Source organism: Geotrypetes seraphini, chromosome 3 (genome assembly GCF_902459505.1).
Source record: "Geotrypetes seraphini chromosome 3, aGeoSer1.1, whole genome shotgun sequence".
Taxonomy (NCBI): Eukaryota; Metazoa; Chordata; class Amphibia; order Gymnophiona; family Dermophiidae; genus Geotrypetes; species Geotrypetes seraphini.
Window position 1 is genome coordinate 364,718,599 of NC_047086.1, and position 16,618 is coordinate 364,735,216.

The window sequence follows — 16,618 nt, forward strand, 5'->3', positions numbered from 1 at the left end:
GTTGTCAGGGATCCCGTAGATTCTCCTCATCCAGGATCTTATCTAATTGGTGTTTGATTAGAGTTTCCATTAGTTTGCTCACTATCGATGTTAGACTCACTGGTCTGTAGTTTGCTGTCTCCATCTTTGAGCCTTTCTTGTGGAGTGGAATGACGTTAGCCGTCCTCCAGTCCAACGGGACGCTGCCTGTACTAAGGGAGAGGTTGAAGAGCACGGACAGTGGCTCCGCCAAGACATCACTCAGCTCCCTAAGCACCCTGGGGTGCAGGTTGTCCAGCCCCATTGCTTTGTTAACCTATAGCTTTGACAGCTCACCGTAGACACTGCTGGGCATAAACTCAAAGTTACTAAACGGGTCAACTGAGCCAACCCTTGTCTGTAGCTGAGGGCCGAGCCCTGGCGCTTCTCGGGTGAAGACTGAGCAGAAGTATTCATTTAATAGTTGGGCTTTTTCCGAATCCTTTTCCACATAGTCTCCGTCTGGTTTCCTAAGACGTACAATCCCGCCTGAGTTTTTTCTTCTATCACTGATATACCTGAAGAAGGATTTATCTCCCTTCTGGATGTTCTTTGCTAGAGACTCCTCCATGAGGAATTTAGCCTCCCTGACTGCTGTTTTGACGGCTTTTGATTTGGCCAGGTAGTCTGCTCTAGAGTCCTGCTTCCCTGATTGTATGTAAAAGATGAATGCTTTTTTCTTCTCCTTGATCAGGTCTGAGATCTCCGCAGTAAACCACTGTGGCTTATTGTTCCTTCGCCGTTTACTTACTGATTTTACATAGCGGTTTGTTGCTTCTTGTATGGTTGCTTTCAAAGTCGACCACATGTCTTCCACGTTATCGGTTTCTTCTTGGCTTTGTAGCACCTGGTGAACGAAGTCTCCCATTTCTTTGAAATTTGTGTCCTTGAATTTGAGGACTTTGGTTAGTGTAGTAGATTTAGTGAAACCTTTCTTGATATTGAACCATACCATGTTGTGGTCACTGGAGGCCAATGTGTCGCCCACCGAGACCTCTGTGACACTTTCTCCATTGGTAAGTATCAGGTCCAGTATTGCCTGATCCCTTGTCGGTTCCAACACCAGTTGCCTGAGGCTTGCTCCTTTCATAGAGTTTAATAGCCTCCTGCTGCTGCCGGAAGCAGAGGTAAGTGTAACCCAATCCACATCAGGCATGTTGAAGTCACCTAGCAATACTGTGTCCCCACGCAAGGTGATATTTTCTATATCTTCGATTATTTCCATATCCAGGTCATCCTGTTGTCTTGGGGGTCTGTAAATTACGCCAAGATACAAGCATTTGTCCTTCCCTCTGGCCAAATTAACCCAAAGGGATTCCCCAGTATACTGGACATCTGAGATTCTCGTGACCTTAATGTCATCTTTAGTATATAATGCTACACCCCCTCCCTTCCTACCCTTTCTGTCCCGGCGAAGCAAGTTGTAACCCGGTATGACCATATCCCACCCGTGGGAGTCTGTGAGCCAGGTTTCGGATATCGCCACCACATCCAGGTCGGCATTCCTTATTTCTGTTTCCAATTCCAGGATCTTGTTTCCTAAACTGTGTGCGTTGACGTACATAGCTCTCCATGTTATATTTTTGTTATGTCTCAGTGGGGATATTCCTGTTTGAGCTATTTGAACACCTTTAGCATTGTTTGTGTTATTTGTGCTTTCCTGAGGCTCAGAACCACAATGTGTACTCCCCATATACCCAGAACTACAGTGTGTACTCCCCCTAGACCCGGAATTACAATGTGACCCATAAATATGATGTGACCCTACTCCCGACTCAAAAGTGTGTGCACTCACCCCTGACCCAGAATTTCGGTGTCTACTTTCCTCAGCCTCATAAATGTATTGGCATTTTAGTTCGCCTGGTATGTTGTTTGTGCCTGTACCCTCCCCCGACTTACCTAGTTTAAAGCCCTGTGGAGTAGGCGGGCTAGGCGGTGTCCAAGGACATTCTTCCCTCTTCTGGTTAGGTGTAGCCCATTGTGTCCCTGTAGTCCTTGCAATGCTTCTCCATGGTGCAGGAATTGCTTCCAACTCCTACTCCACAGTCCTGTTCGGAAACACAGCTTTAGATTTCCCCCTCTTTCTCATTTGCCAAGTACATCATATATGAAAGCCCCATAGTTATTTCCGCCAGTAAAAAAAGAAAACACAGCATTTTACTACTATCCCTCCTTTTACAAAACCATAGTGTGGTTTTTAGCACCAGCCAGAATTCCTATGAGCGTCGGAGCTGTTACCGCCACAGCCAGCATTAAAATCCATGCTGGGGTTTTGTAAAAAGAGGGGGGGTATATATTTAGGGTAGGCTTTTATGAAAACATTTGACTCTTAATTGCTTATTGCTTCCAGAGGCATCATAAATTGAGCTACTGACAACAGGAAGCATTTGACATACCAAAACACGTTTAAACACATGCCTGCAAACACTTATTCGGGACCCTAATGCTAGTCTCAAATGATTAATCTTATCACTACAAAAAATTGGATGATATGAGCATATACACGGTCGAATCACATTATTATGATCACTTACTAATATCCAGAATAACTGCCTCTGGTAGCACGGACGGCAGCCCGACGCCATGGGAATGACTCAGTAAGATTTCAGGTGGCACTAGAGGTATCTGGAGCTATGCAGACTGGTAGATCCACTCATCAAACATGTCGATTTAAGGTGGTCCCAAATGTGCTTAATTGGGTTAAGGTCTGGGGAATTCGGAGGCCAGAGAATTAGCTGGAAGACTTGGTCATGCTCTGGGAACCACTTGTGAACAATTCTGGCAGTATGACATGTTGCATTCTCCTGTTGAACGGGACATTGGTGACCCGTTCTGTAGGCATTTACATTTTCTTTAAATTAGTTTTTATTTGGTTTTAAACTACATCTATTACTGCATCATTTATCACTAATTAAACCAATTAAGTTAGGCAGTGGTAGGATGCCTATCACTGCCTAACTTTCGACGTTCCTACAAGAATTAGGGCCTCGGTTTTTGCAGATTTGTCATCTCCTTTTGTAAACACAGAATTTCCTTTCTAACAGATAAGATTGAAACCATCGCAATACTGTCCCACCCAAACCAGAGGATTGCAGATGATTCAACAAGATCTTATGGTCAATAGTGTAAAAAGCTGCTAAGCTTTCTATTGTAACTACCTTTTCCCTTTAGCAAATCCTGCTCGTACAACATCTAGCAGTGAAATTAATAGAATTTCTGTCATGAGTTTCCCCTAAAACCATCACCTCATCCACGCATTGAGACTCCGCATCTCTGCCTATCTCCCAGGTCCTGCATGTGGAACAGGGAGAACTTCTGAAAATGCTACCCTGAAGGTTCTGGATTTTAACTTCTTACCTAAGCTTAAATTTGTTTTCCAGAACTTCCGTACCGTATTTCCCTATGTCATTGGTACCCACATGTACCAAGACAACAGGTTCCTTCCCAGCACTGCATTGCACAACAGATGATGCTTCTTCTAGGTCACATGGTATCTACAGTTCACGTGACCCCATTTGCTTGACTACATCTTACTCAATGGATGCTCTCCACCCAGTGGTCTCAGGATACCGACACAACGCATAGACCCTTGCGTTAGGAAGTTGAAGAAACTACACAGCGCTCACAGCAATTTCCAGACATCTATGATTTCTGTCCAAGCACCTAGCAACACTTGCCTTTTTTGATGACAGAAACGCACCAAAAAGAAAGGCACAAATGGTGCAAAATTTACAGCATCCACTGTTGCCAGACATTCCATGACGTCTCATGCATACAGATGAAATGGAACCTGTGACCTTTGAAAGTCTTGTAACACAGAGAACACAGTCATTTTTTTGATCTTTTGATTGAAGGAGGATCAACAAAAGTGAAAATTTCCTGAAGAAACATCCCACAGATTGGACTGATGATCTAGTGTTCAAGGAACTTTGGAATCGGACATCCAAACTGACTGTTGTTAATGATGCAGCAGAACAAGGGATAAGCCTCATTGAAAAATACAATGATACTTTGACAAAAGATGAAGAACAGAAGCAATTTGTTCTTCGGCTAGTGGCCAGCCACCAAAAGAAGTTTCCTTCTGCATCAAAGGCAGCTCTTGTGTCATAGACCTTTGATTGTTTGTCGAGTGCACAAGAATTACAATATACTGTTAAGCTTAGTGGTAGTTAAAAAAAAAAAATCAAACAAAAACAGCGAGGTGGGGCAACCCTTAAACTTTGTTTGGTTTTAAGTAAAATTTTGTGCATTTTTCATTTTTATATAAAGGAATAAAATTAGCCGTATGGACAAACAAAATGTGTTAATTAATTTTTTGAACCATCCTAATGGCCACCTACCACTTGCTTCCTTCATTAATGCGTAAATTGTTTCCAGAAAGTTATAGACTATATCATCACTATCATAATGATCCACATATAAATTAAAATCTTCCAGTAATATGGTTTCATTACAGGGTGATATAACTCAACCAATGTCTCTAACAGTGGTGAATAGCCTGCATACAGAATCCCAGGAGCAAAGTAGCATAATACAGTATTCAACATAGTTGAGAACAACACTAAAATTTCAATCCCATGCAATACTTTATTCTTTACTGACCTTGCATTGATCAATACAACACTTATCTTCTTAAAAAAACACTTAAGTCATAATTCTTTGATTGTCCCAAGTCCCCGTAGCACCCCCTACTATAATAATGGGGATTGAATAAACCATTTAAGAACATAAGAACATAAGAAGTTGCCTCCGCTGAGGCAGACCCTAGGTCCATCCTGCTCAGCGGTCCGCTCCCGCGGCGGCCCACCATGCCCATTGCCTGAGCAATGGTCTATACCTATCTATACCCCTCAATCCCTTTTTCTTCCAGGAATCTATCCAAACCTTCTTTGAAACCATTTAATGTTTTCTTGTCTACAACAGCCTCTGGAAGCGCGTTCCATGTATCCACCACCCTCTGAGTGAAAAAGAACTTCCTAGCGTTTGTTCTAAACCTGTCCCCTTTCAATTTCTCCGAGTGCCCCCTTGTACTTGTGGCGCCCCTTAATTTGAAAAATCTGCCCCTGTCTACTTTTTCTATGCCCTTCAGGATCTTGAAGGTTTCTATCATGTCTCCTCTAAGTCTTCGCTTCTCCAGGGAGAAAAGTCCCAACTGCTTCAATCTTTCAGTATATGGGAGATTTTCCATTCCCTTTATCAGTCTAGTTGCTCTTCTTTGTACTCCCTCAAGTACCGCCATGTCTTTCTTGAGGTACGGTGACCAGTACTGGACGCAGTACTCCAGATGCGGCCGCACCATTGCACGATACAGCGGCATGATGACTTCTTTCGTCCTGGTTGTAATACCCTTCTTAATGATACCCAACATTCTGTTTGCTTTCCTTGAGGCCGTGGCGCATTGGGACGATGCCTTCAGTGTTGCATCTACCATCACTCCCAGGTCTCTCTCCAGGTTACTGACCCCTAATGGTGTTCCCCCCATTTTGTATGTGAACATCGGGTTCTTTTTCCCCACGTGCATGACCTTGCATTTCCCCACGTTGAAGCTCATCTGCCATTTTTCGGCCCACTTTTCCAGCTGTGTTAGATCCTTTTGAAGATCTTCGCAGTCTTCCCTGGTTTGAGCCCTGCTGTATAGTTTGGTGTCATCTGCAAATTTAATGACCTCACACTTGGTTCCCGCCTCTAGGTCGTTTATGTAGATATTGAACAGGAGCGGTCCCAGCACTGACCCCTGCGGAACTCCGCTCGTGACCCCTTTCCAGTCTGAGTAGTGGCCCTTTACGCCAACCCTCTGTTTCCTGTTTGCCAACCAGATTTTGATCCATCGGTGGACCTCCCCTTGTACCCCGTGGTTCCATATCTTTTTAAGCAGTCTCTCGTGTGGCACCTTGTCGAAGGCTTTTTGGAAGTCAAGGTAAATGATGTCTATAGATTCCCCTTTATCCATCTGGCTGCTCACCCCCTCAAAGAAGTACAATAAGTTAGTGAGGCATGACCTGCCCTTGCAGAAGCCGTGTTGACTCGGTTTTAGCTGCCCATTTTTTTCGATGTGCTCACAGATGCTGTCTTTAATCAGTGCCTCCATCATCTTTCCCGGGACTGAGGTCAGGCTCACCGGCCTGTAGTTTCCCGGGTCTCCACACTAATCTTTAATGTAATAGCTGATGCTCAATCTTTTCTCAGAATACCTGCAGTCTGCACGAAAGTGTGCTTCTTTGACGGCATGACAAGGAGGCTCATGGCATTCCGGTATGTGAAGCCTTTTGCTTCGCCCTCTAATTTTATAGGCAGCATGCTCCCATGTGATATCACAGGGAGGTGGGGTCAGCTGTATTCCAAACTGAGAATACTGCAGATGTCAGAAGGGACAGAAAAGGTGTCAAAACACACAGGTGACAGGTGTGTTCAAGCAGAGCAGATAGATATAGATGTCACCTCAAGGAGAATTTAAATGACCAGACAACAAAGGTAGAAAAGGAATATTATGTTCTATTTATTGATTAAAATATGTAAGTTTTTGGAATGAATATCTGCCAGAGCTGGTTTTAGATATAGCTGGGATTCCACAAGAAAAACCTCACTTATTGACCTTCAATCTCCAGCATAGTGGTGATAAATCTCTTGCTTTGGAATGACCCACCCTTAGCATCTCTGCAGTTCAGGCTAAAAAAGCAAGCAAGATGCTAGGAATTATTAAAAAAAGGGATGGTTAACAAGACTAAGAATGTTGTAATGCCTCTGTATATTACTCCATGGTGCAACCTCACCTGGAGTATTGCATTCAATTCTGGTCTTCTTATCTCAAGAAAGATATAGCGGCACTAGAAAAGGTTCAAAGAAGAGCGACCAAGATGATAAAGGGGATGGAACTCCTCTCATATGCGGAAAGACTTAAAAAGCTTCAGCTTGGAAAAGAGACAGCTGAGAGGAGATATGATTGAAGCCTACAAAATCCTGAATGGAGTAGAACGGGTACAAGTGGTTCGTCAAAAATTACAAAGTTACAGGGAAATACTTTTAAAACTAATAGGAGGAAATATTTTTTCACTCTGAGAATAGTTAAGCTCTGGAATGCATTGCCAGAGGTTGTAGTAAGAACGGATAGCTGGTCTTAAGAAAGGTTTGGACAATTTTCTGGAGGAAAAGTCCATAGTCTCTTATTTATTTATTTATTTATTAAAATTATTTATTCAGTTTTAACTCTTGCAACAAGTGTACAATATTCAATCAGATAATTCGTACAAATCACTTGACATTCTAACAATTATTGTCAAATGCATATAAAAAAGACCCCTCCCCCACCCATTCCATTCATCAGGAATAAACCCATTAAATCACATAACATACCTCCCCATCCCCACATTAAATATAGTCTTACTTTTGTTAATACTGACGAAGGTTGCCATTCAACATATTACTGGAAATTGGAAGGACTAAACTTAATTATACCTTTTGGTGGAATTCAGTTTGTCATATTTATAAAATGGAGAGAGTGCTTGCTATACAGCAAGGAAATTATAATAGAGTCAAAAAGATTTGGGGGCCATTGATTCCATAGTCTGTTATTAAGAAGACATGGGGGAAGCCACTGCTTGCCCTGGATTGGTAGCATGGATTATCCCAGGACAAGCAGGCAGCATATTCTTAACGCATGGGTGACGTCACCGACGGAGCCCCGGTACGGACATTTTTCACTAGAAAGTTCTAGTTGGCCGCACCGCACATGCGCGAGTGCCTTCCCGCCCGACGGAGGAGTGCGTGGTCCCCAGTTTCTTCGTTTCCGCGGAGCGAAGAAGACGCATGTGGTTTCAACGGCCGTTGAAAACATCCTTTTTGCCTTCCCGCTCGCGCTTTTTTTCTCGTTTTTTTCTCTTTTTCCCACTTCGGGTTCTCTTTTTTATTCGATTAAAAAAAAAAAAAAATCTCTCGATTTTCTCTATTTTTTGAAACCGGCCCCAGCGGGGCCTGTTGCCACCATACAGGCCTCCGGTTTGATTTTGCGGAGGCCGTGTTTCCCTTCATGCCCCCTCAACCTGGCTTTAAGAAGTGCCAGCGGTGTGCACGCCCGATCTCCCTCACTGACCCACACAATTGGTGCCTACAGTGTTTGGGTCCAGAGCATCGGGCTGACACCTGCACCCGCTGTGCCACTCTTAAGAAACGCACCTTAAAAAATTGGCAGATCCAGCAGAACATCCTTTTCGGTACCGGATCTGCTATGGAACCTGCTGCGACGTCGACGGTACCGCAAAAGACGGCACTGACCACTTCGACGATGCCCGATCCTTCCTCGGGGTCGCTGGCACCAGGTAAGCCGGCTAAGAAGCCTTCCACCTCCCTTGAGCGCCCGCCTGCCACAGTGGCGACGCCGGTCCTCCCGGCCTCACGCCGACCCCGCAAACGCTCCGCCCCGATCTCGGTGAGTGCCTCGTCATCGGCCTCCTCATCGCCGGGGCGTGGAGCAGCACCTATGGAACCGAAAAAGAAAAAAGCGGTCCCGGTGCCACCCCTGGATGACCGCATCGCGGCCATACTCCATGACAAATTGATCGGACCGGCCCGAGCCTCACACCATCCCACCGGTGTCTACCCCCTCTGTGCCACTCAACACTTCCATGCCAGTCCTCTCGGCTCAACCACCCCGTTCTCATCCTGTGGTACAGACCCGCTCTGAGGTCGATCCCCCTCGGGACCAGGAAGGGCACCGGTCTCCCCGGGACCCTGAACGGCACCGCTCTTCCCGGGACCGGGATCAGCACCGGTCTTCCTCTCCCGGTACCATCTCCATGCGCTCTGGCAAGTCTCTTTCTAAGACCCGCCACACCGAGCCTTCCACCCCAACATCTCGGCGTGCGCACACTGATATCAGGGACCCGGACTTATGGGAAGAATCCCCACCCGGTACCGAGGAGGACGCATCATCCACAGACGAGGAACCTTCAGTGACCGATACCGCTACCAAGACTGAGCAATCCTCTTTCACCAAATTCCTCAGGGAGATGTCGGCGGCTCTTTCTATTCCTTTAGAGTCTGACTCCAAAAAGTCCCAGGCCTTTCTGGATGCCTTAGACTTTGAACAACCTCCCAAAGAATTCCTCAAGTTACCAGTCCATGACATACTGCGGGAAACTTTTTATAAAAATTGGGAAAATCCACTCACTGTCCCCGGAGCTCCTTGTAAACTTGACAGCCTATACAGGGTCATCCCAATTCCGGGCTTTGACAAACCTCAATTGCCCCATGAGTCTCTCCTAGTTGAGTCTACATTAAAGAAAACTCAGGGCTCCAGTGTTTATGCCTCCACCCCTCCTGGCAGAGAAGGCAAAACGATGGATAAGTTTGGCAAACGCCTCTATCAAAATGCCATGCTAGCCAACAGGGCGAATAATTACACATTTCACTTCTCATTTTATATGAAGCATCTCATACAACAACTATCCGTCCTACAAAAATACATACCTGACCGCAAAGTTCCAGCCTTTCAACAACAAATTTCCAGCCTCCTTCAACTGCGGAAATTCATGGTGCGCTCTATTTATGATTCATTTGAGCTGACCTCCCGAGCGTCCACCATAGCTGTTGCCATGCGGCGTCTGGCCTGGTTGAGGGTATCTGATCTTGACATCAACCACCAAGACCGCCTAGCTAACGCACCCTGTCTTGGGGACGAGCTTTTTGGGGAGTCCCTGGATTCAACCACCCAGAAGCTCTCAGCACATGAGACCAGATGGGACACTCTGATAAAACCTAAAAAGAAGGCTCCACCTGCTCGTCCTTATAGACAACAATCCTCTTACCAGCGCAGGTTCTCGGCCAGGCCTCTCAACCCGCCTCAACAGCAGCCTCGCAGACCTCGTCAACCACAACACACTCAGGCTCGTTCTCAATCTCACCAACCTGCCAAGCCTCTTCCTCCGTCAAAACCATCTCAGCCCTTTTGACTCCTTTCTCCAGGGCATAGCCAGTCTTCCACCATCATTACCTCTTCCTCAGCCAATCGGAGGACGTCTCCAACGCTTCCTCAACCGTTGGGAGGTCATCACATCAGACCTGTGGGTCCTCAACATCATCCGCCACGGCTACTCTCTCAACTTCCAGACTCTCCCACCAGACAACCCTCCTATAGAGTCTGCGGCCCACTCCTCCCAGTCCCTTCTCCTCCTAAGGGAGGTCCAATCCCTCCTTCTCCTCAATGCCATCGAAGAGGTTCCCACAGACCAAAGGGGCCAGGGATTCTACTCCCGCTACTTCCTGGTTCCCAAGAAGACAGGAGACCTTCGTCCCATCCTCGATCTCCGGGATCTCAACAAGTGTCTGGTCAAGGAAAAGTTCAGAATGCTCTCCCTGGCCACGCTTTATCCTCTTCTCTCTCCACAAGACTGGCTATGTTCCCTGGACCTCAAAGAGGCCTACACTCACATTCCAATCCATCTGAATTCACATCGCTACCTCCGATTTCAGATACAGCACCGCCACTATCAGTACAAGGTGCTACCCTTTGGCCTCGCATCATCATCATCATCATCGCCCAGGGTGTTCACCAAGTGCCTTATTGTGGTGGCGGCCTTTCTCATGTCTCACAACCTCCAGGTGTTCCCCTACTTGGACGATTGGTTGGTAAAAGCACCTACGTCTCCACTTGTGCTACAAGCCACTCAGTACACCATCTCCTTCCTCCATCTCCTGGGGTTCGAGATCAACTACCCCAAGTCGCATCTACTTCCCAAACAGCGACTTCAGTTCATTGGAGCCGTTCTCGACACCACTCTGATGAGGGCGTTTCTCCCCTCCGACCGCCAACGAACTCTGCTCCACCTCTGCCGTCAGGTGCTCCTCCGTCACTCCATTCCAGCTCGGCAGATGATGGTCCTCCTGGGCCACATGGCATCAACGGTCCATGTGCTTCCTCTGGCGCGACTCCACCTCAGGACACCTCAGTGGACTCTAGCCAACCAATGGTCACAGACCACGGATCCTCTTTCTCATCCCATCTCTGTGACATCGTCTCTTCAGCAATCTCTTCAATGGTGGTTGAACTCCTCCAATCTTTCCAGGGGTCTACTCTTTCATCTCACTCCATGATCATAACCACAGATGCCTCCCCCTATGCATGGGGAGCTCACCTGGGAGACCTTCGCACTCAGGGACTCTGGACCCCTCAGGAACGTCAACATCACATCAATTTCCTGGAACTCAGGGCCATGTTCTATGCCCTCAAGGCCTTCCAGCACCTTCTCTACTCTCAGGTTCTTCTCCTGTGCACAGACAACCAAGTCGCCATGTACTACATAAACAAACAAGGCGGCACCAGATCTCCCCTCCTCTGTCAGGAGGCCATCCGCATCTGGACCTGGGCCACGGCCCGCAGTCTCTTCCTCAAGGCTGTCTATATCCAGGGTGAACAGAACTCCCTGGCCGACAATCTCAGCCGCATCCTTCAACCTCACGAGTGGACTCTGGATCCTCCCACACTCCGCTCCATCTTTGCTCGGTGGGGCACTCCTCAGGTGGACCTCTTTGCAGCTCCTCACAACCATCAGCTGCCCCTTTTCTGTTCCAGACTCTTCTCTCCTCATCGTCTGGCCCCGGATGCATTCCTTCTCAACTGGACGGATCGGTTCCTCTATGCCTTTCCTCCTCTACCTCTGATGTTGCGGACGCTATTCAAACTCCGCAGGGACAAAGCCACCATGATTCTCATCGCCCCTCGATGGCCTCGCCAACACTGGTTCTCCCTCCTGCTCCAGCTCAGCTCCAGGGAGCCCATTCCTCTTCCTGTGTTTCCTACTCTACTTACTCAACAGCATCAGTCTCTACTACATCCCAATCTGTCCTCGCTCCACCTGACAGCTTGGTTTCTCTCGGGCTGACCTCTCCAGAGAATCTATCTCAGCCTGTCCGTCGCATTCTGGATGCCTCCAGGAAACCGGCCACCCTCCAATGTTACCATCAGAAGTGGACCTGGTTCTCCTCTTGGTGTCTGCTTCATCATCACGATCCCACCTCATTGGCGGTGGAAACCGTACTGGACTATTTGCTCTCTCTCTCCAACGCTGGCCTCAAGTCGACCTCCATCAGAGTCCACCTCAGTGCCATCACTGCGTTCCATGAGCTTATCCTCGGAAAACCTCTTACGGCTCATCCCCTGGTTTCCCGGTTCATGAGAGGCCTCTTCAATGTCAAACCACCTCTGAAGCCTCCTCCAGTCGTCTGGGACCTGAATGTGGTTTTATCAGCACTCATGAAACCTCCGTTTGAGCCTCTTGCCACAACTTCACTCAAATTTCTTACATGGAAGGTGCTTTTCCTCATTGCCATCACCTCTGCCAGGAGGGTAAGTGAGCTGCATGCACTGGTCGCCGACCCACCTTTCACTGTTTTTCACCATGACAAGGTGGTTCTGCGTACCCATCCTAAATTCCTTCCCAAGGTGGTCTCGGAATTTCACCTCAACCAGTCCATTGTGTTGCCTGTCTTTTTCCCTAAGCCCCATTCTCATTCTGGGAACAGGCATTGCACACGCTGGACTGTAAGCGTGCCCTTGCTTACTACCTTGACCGTACCAGGGCTTACCGCTCATCTCCTCAGCTCCTTTTGTCCTTCGACCCTAACCGTCTAGGTCGTCCTGTCTCCAAACGGACGCTTTCCAACTGGCTTGCTGCCTGCATTGCGTTCTGTTATGCTCGGGCCGGTCTCTCACTGGAAGGTGCTGTCACGGCCCACAGGGTCAGAGCTATGGCTGCTTCTGTGGCTTTCCTCCGTTCCACGCCCATCGAGGAAATCTGCAAGGCGGCCACTTGGTCCTCAGTTCACACATTCACTACTCACTACTGTCTGGATACCTTCTCCAGACGGGATGGGCACTTCGGCCAATCTGTGTTACACAATTTATTTTCCTAATGGCCAACCATCCCTCCTCCCTCTCTGTTAGCTTAGAGGTCACCCATGTGTTAAGAATATGCTGCCTGCTTGTCCTGGGATAAAGCACAGTTACTTACCGTAACAGGTGTTATTCAGGGACAGCAGGCAGATATTCTTACGACCCACCCACCTCCCCGGGTTGGCTTCTTAGCTGGCTTATCTTAACTGGGGACCACGCACTCCTCCGTCGGGCGGGAACGCACTCGCGCATGCGCGGTGCGGCCAACTAGAACTTTCTAGTGAAAAATGTCCGTACCGGGGCTCCGTCGGTGACGTCACCCATGCGTTAAGAATATCTGCCTGCTGTCCCTGGATAACACCTGTTACGGTAAGTAACTGTGCTATATTGCTACTCTTTGGGGTTTTGCCAGGTACTAGTGACCTGGATTGGCCACCGTGAGAACGGGCTAGATGGACCATTGGTCTGACCCAATAAGGCTATTCTTATGTTCTTAATTAAGTTTACAAAATCGCAGTAGCGATTCCCGGCGTAGCAAATGCAACGCAGCCCACAAATTGAATGGACTGCGTCGCATTTGTTATACTAGGACTCACTACCGTGCTTTGTCAAAGGGGCCCTACACAATGCTTTGAAATCATTATTTAAAGTACAAGAACAAAAGTAAGAAGAGATTAATGTAAGACTGGTCATAATTGTTAAATTCATTAAAAAAAAGAAAAGCAGCGAAGTATAACCTAGAAATACTGTGACCGTAGCTGCAAGGCTGCCCATTCACCAATAAATATGCAAACAGGCACCGTTGTCAGAAATCCTAAAAGCTGTGGTTTATTTTAATCCTAAAAGCTGTGAAAGAATGGAGGTTTAATAATTCTGTTTATCAAGACACACCTTATAGACCAGGTATGACAAACATGTTATTGTGCGTAAGGGTTTGAAAGTGTCTTGTTTCACATCATCATTCCCATCTCTGATAAAATTCAGTCTTTGCTAAAGGCTTTAGGGAAAAAATTGCAGGGATCTTGACAAGAAAAAAGAGTAACTGCTACAAATAAATTTTACTATATAGGTTTGCTTATTTATGAAACACTATTTACTATGAAAACAGCAAAGCTAATTTTAAATGTTTGTTAATTGAATATGGATACTTGTTTGAATCTTAATATATACAGTGATGCCCTTTTTTTGGGGGGGAGGGGGTCATTAGGAATTTTAGGCTCTGTCTGATCTTGTATTATACTTTTGCTCCTTTGGGTTAATCTGGGGTGTCAAAGTTCCTCTTTGAAGGCCGCAATCCAGTCGGGTTTTCAGGATTTCCCCAATAAATATGCATGAGATCTATTTGCATGCACTGCTTTCATTGTATGCTAATAGATCTCATACATATTGGGGAAATCTGAAAACCCAACTGGATTGCGGTTCTCGAGGAGGGACTTTGACACCTCTAAGTTAGTCTCACACATTACTAGGCATATTACTTTATTTTATTTTTTACATTCTGCTTTCTTCGTTGGTTGTTTTTTTTATTTTTGGGGGGTTGTGCTTTTGATATTGTTATTGATATTGTATGTATCTGAAAACTTTGTGTATGTATCCTTGTAATCCGTTCTGGGCTCCTGGGGAGAATAGGCTATAAAAATGAACAAATAAATAAATATTACCATGAGTCTTTATTTGTAAGGGGTTTTCCCCATTTTGAACGTCTACACCCTTATCTTGCTAGTCTATTGTAACTACAGTCCTTTATTAGGTCACAAATCGGGGTGCCCTCAATAACTTCATGTGTATGCATCATGGATCTGGCAGGTTTCAGTGTTATACAATGCAGAAACTTCCTTCTGTTAAGGAAGTGTTTGTTGCCAGATTTAACTGTCTTGGTTGCAAGGAGCCATTGTATTGTGGCACATAGGAATTTTGCAGAAAACTATATTTTCTTTTGTTTGAAGGTGTTGCTGGCTGGTGACTTTTGTTCATGATTAATGGATACCTCAGAAAGTGAGGAAGAAGTGTGCAATGAGAGGACTTCTCTGATATCAGCAGGTAGTCCTCCTGTGAGTTCCTATCGGGATGGACTACGGACACTGGGAGAAAAAGGAGATTCGACTCACAGGGTAAGTTCTTTTCTTCTTTTTTTTTTTAAGGAGGGCTTAGGTAACAGGGGCATCAAAATATAATAGCCTACTAAGAAGAGTTTTTGCTCTCTGAATTTTCAGGATTTTACTTCCTCTGGATATTCTGTTAACAAGATTGGCAGTTCCATTGCAAAAAGCACATGAGTCCTGAACCTGTGGGTAATGCATCTTCCATTGCAAAAAGCACATGAGTCCTGAACATGTGGATAATGCATCTTGTCCCACAAGAAGGCATCATCTACATTTTAAACTCCGCCTCCCTGCATCATCAAACATTGCCCCCTCTCCTCAGTTTTTTTTTCCTTTTGCAAGCGAGTTGAGAGGGTGTCTCATCTTCTCTGTTTAATTATTTTCGGATTTTATCCAATGTTTTTTCAAGGCTTTGGGTACTATAGAGGTTCCCAGTAGTCCTGGGACAGCTCTGCCTGGGAGAAGCTGCAGACTCATCAGTGTTCTGAGATCTTTAGCTGGGCGGGCCACCCTTGTTGCATGGCTCGGGGTTTGGCCTCTGGGAGTCTGCTTACCTGGTTTTGTTCGAAGAGCATGAGTGCATGCTGTATTTGGCTCCATGCTGGTCAGGAGACCTTGCGGGTGTCAGCTGTGCTCTCCCCCCCTTTACGAAGTATCATCTAAACATACTGATCCATTCACTTGTAATATCAAAAATTGACTATTGCAACTTTTTATACAAAGGAATAACTCAGAAGGAAATCAGACATCGTCAGTTAATTCAAAACACTGCTATCAAGGTAATCACTAATTAGAAAAAATACGACCACGTCACCCCACTTTTAAAGAAAGCCCATTGGCTTCTGATCTCTTTTAAATACTATATAAAATTGCCATCTTAGTATTCAAAACTCATAAAGCCAAGGAATCTTTCTTCATAGATAAACTTCTCATACCGCACGACTCACCAAAAGTGCTAAGATCTGCTACTTTGTGCCCTCACTAAAGATCATTAGTACCTGCCGTGCAACTACTTTCTAAATAACTGCCCCATTACTTGGAACTCATTGCCAATTTATATTAGAGAAGAGCAAAATCTAGATAAATTTAAAGGAGCATTAAAATGTTTTCTATTTAAAGATGCCTTCGAACACTGACTTTTCTTTTTTTTTTTTTGCCTTATTTCTTCAGTAGATCTAGTGGCAAAGAGGTTTTCCCCTTATGTTTCTATTGTTTTATCCCTTGAATGTCTCCTTTTCTTTACTTTATTGTAGTTCTCCCCTTTCGTTTAACTGTATATCATGTCTCTGTATTCTGTCTGTATACATCTGTTATTTTAAATTTGTATCCCATTTTTATCATTGTAAATCACCTAGAATCCAAGATAGGCGTTTAATCAAATTTTAAATACATTTGTAAACTTGTGGGCTGCACAGTCTGAAGAGACAAGCCCCTGGACTTCCTGCTTGCATGTCTGAGGCAGAAAAGCTTTTCCTTTGTCCAACTACAGTGAGAGGTCATTCAGGCACAGCACATAGTAGCACTGTGAGTACAGCCAATTACTTTCTATGGGTACATCAGGGTGGAGTAGATTTTAGGGTTTTTAAGAGTTTCTGGAGCTTCCTTGAGGGTCCTC

The 16,618-nt window shown here is 45.8% G+C and overlaps 1 protein-coding gene across 3 annotated transcripts in view; it reads left to right on the forward strand.

Moving 5' to 3' along the window:
- Positions 1-16,618, forward strand: part of LOC117357614 (presenilin-2-like) — a 58,102-nt gene that overhangs the window by 6,850 nt on the left and 34,634 nt on the right. For 2 of the 3 annotated variants that reach the window (XM_033938450.1, XM_033938451.1), the window contains exon 2: positions 14,848-15,012. In XM_033938450.1, coding sequence (XP_033794341.1) covers positions 14,881-15,012 — 132 coding nt within the window. In that variant the 5' untranslated portion in view covers positions 14,848-14,880. Of the gene's footprint in view, positions 1-14,847; positions 15,013-16,618 lie in introns of those variants that run through there. The other variant, XM_033938452.1, reaches the window with a different exon arrangement.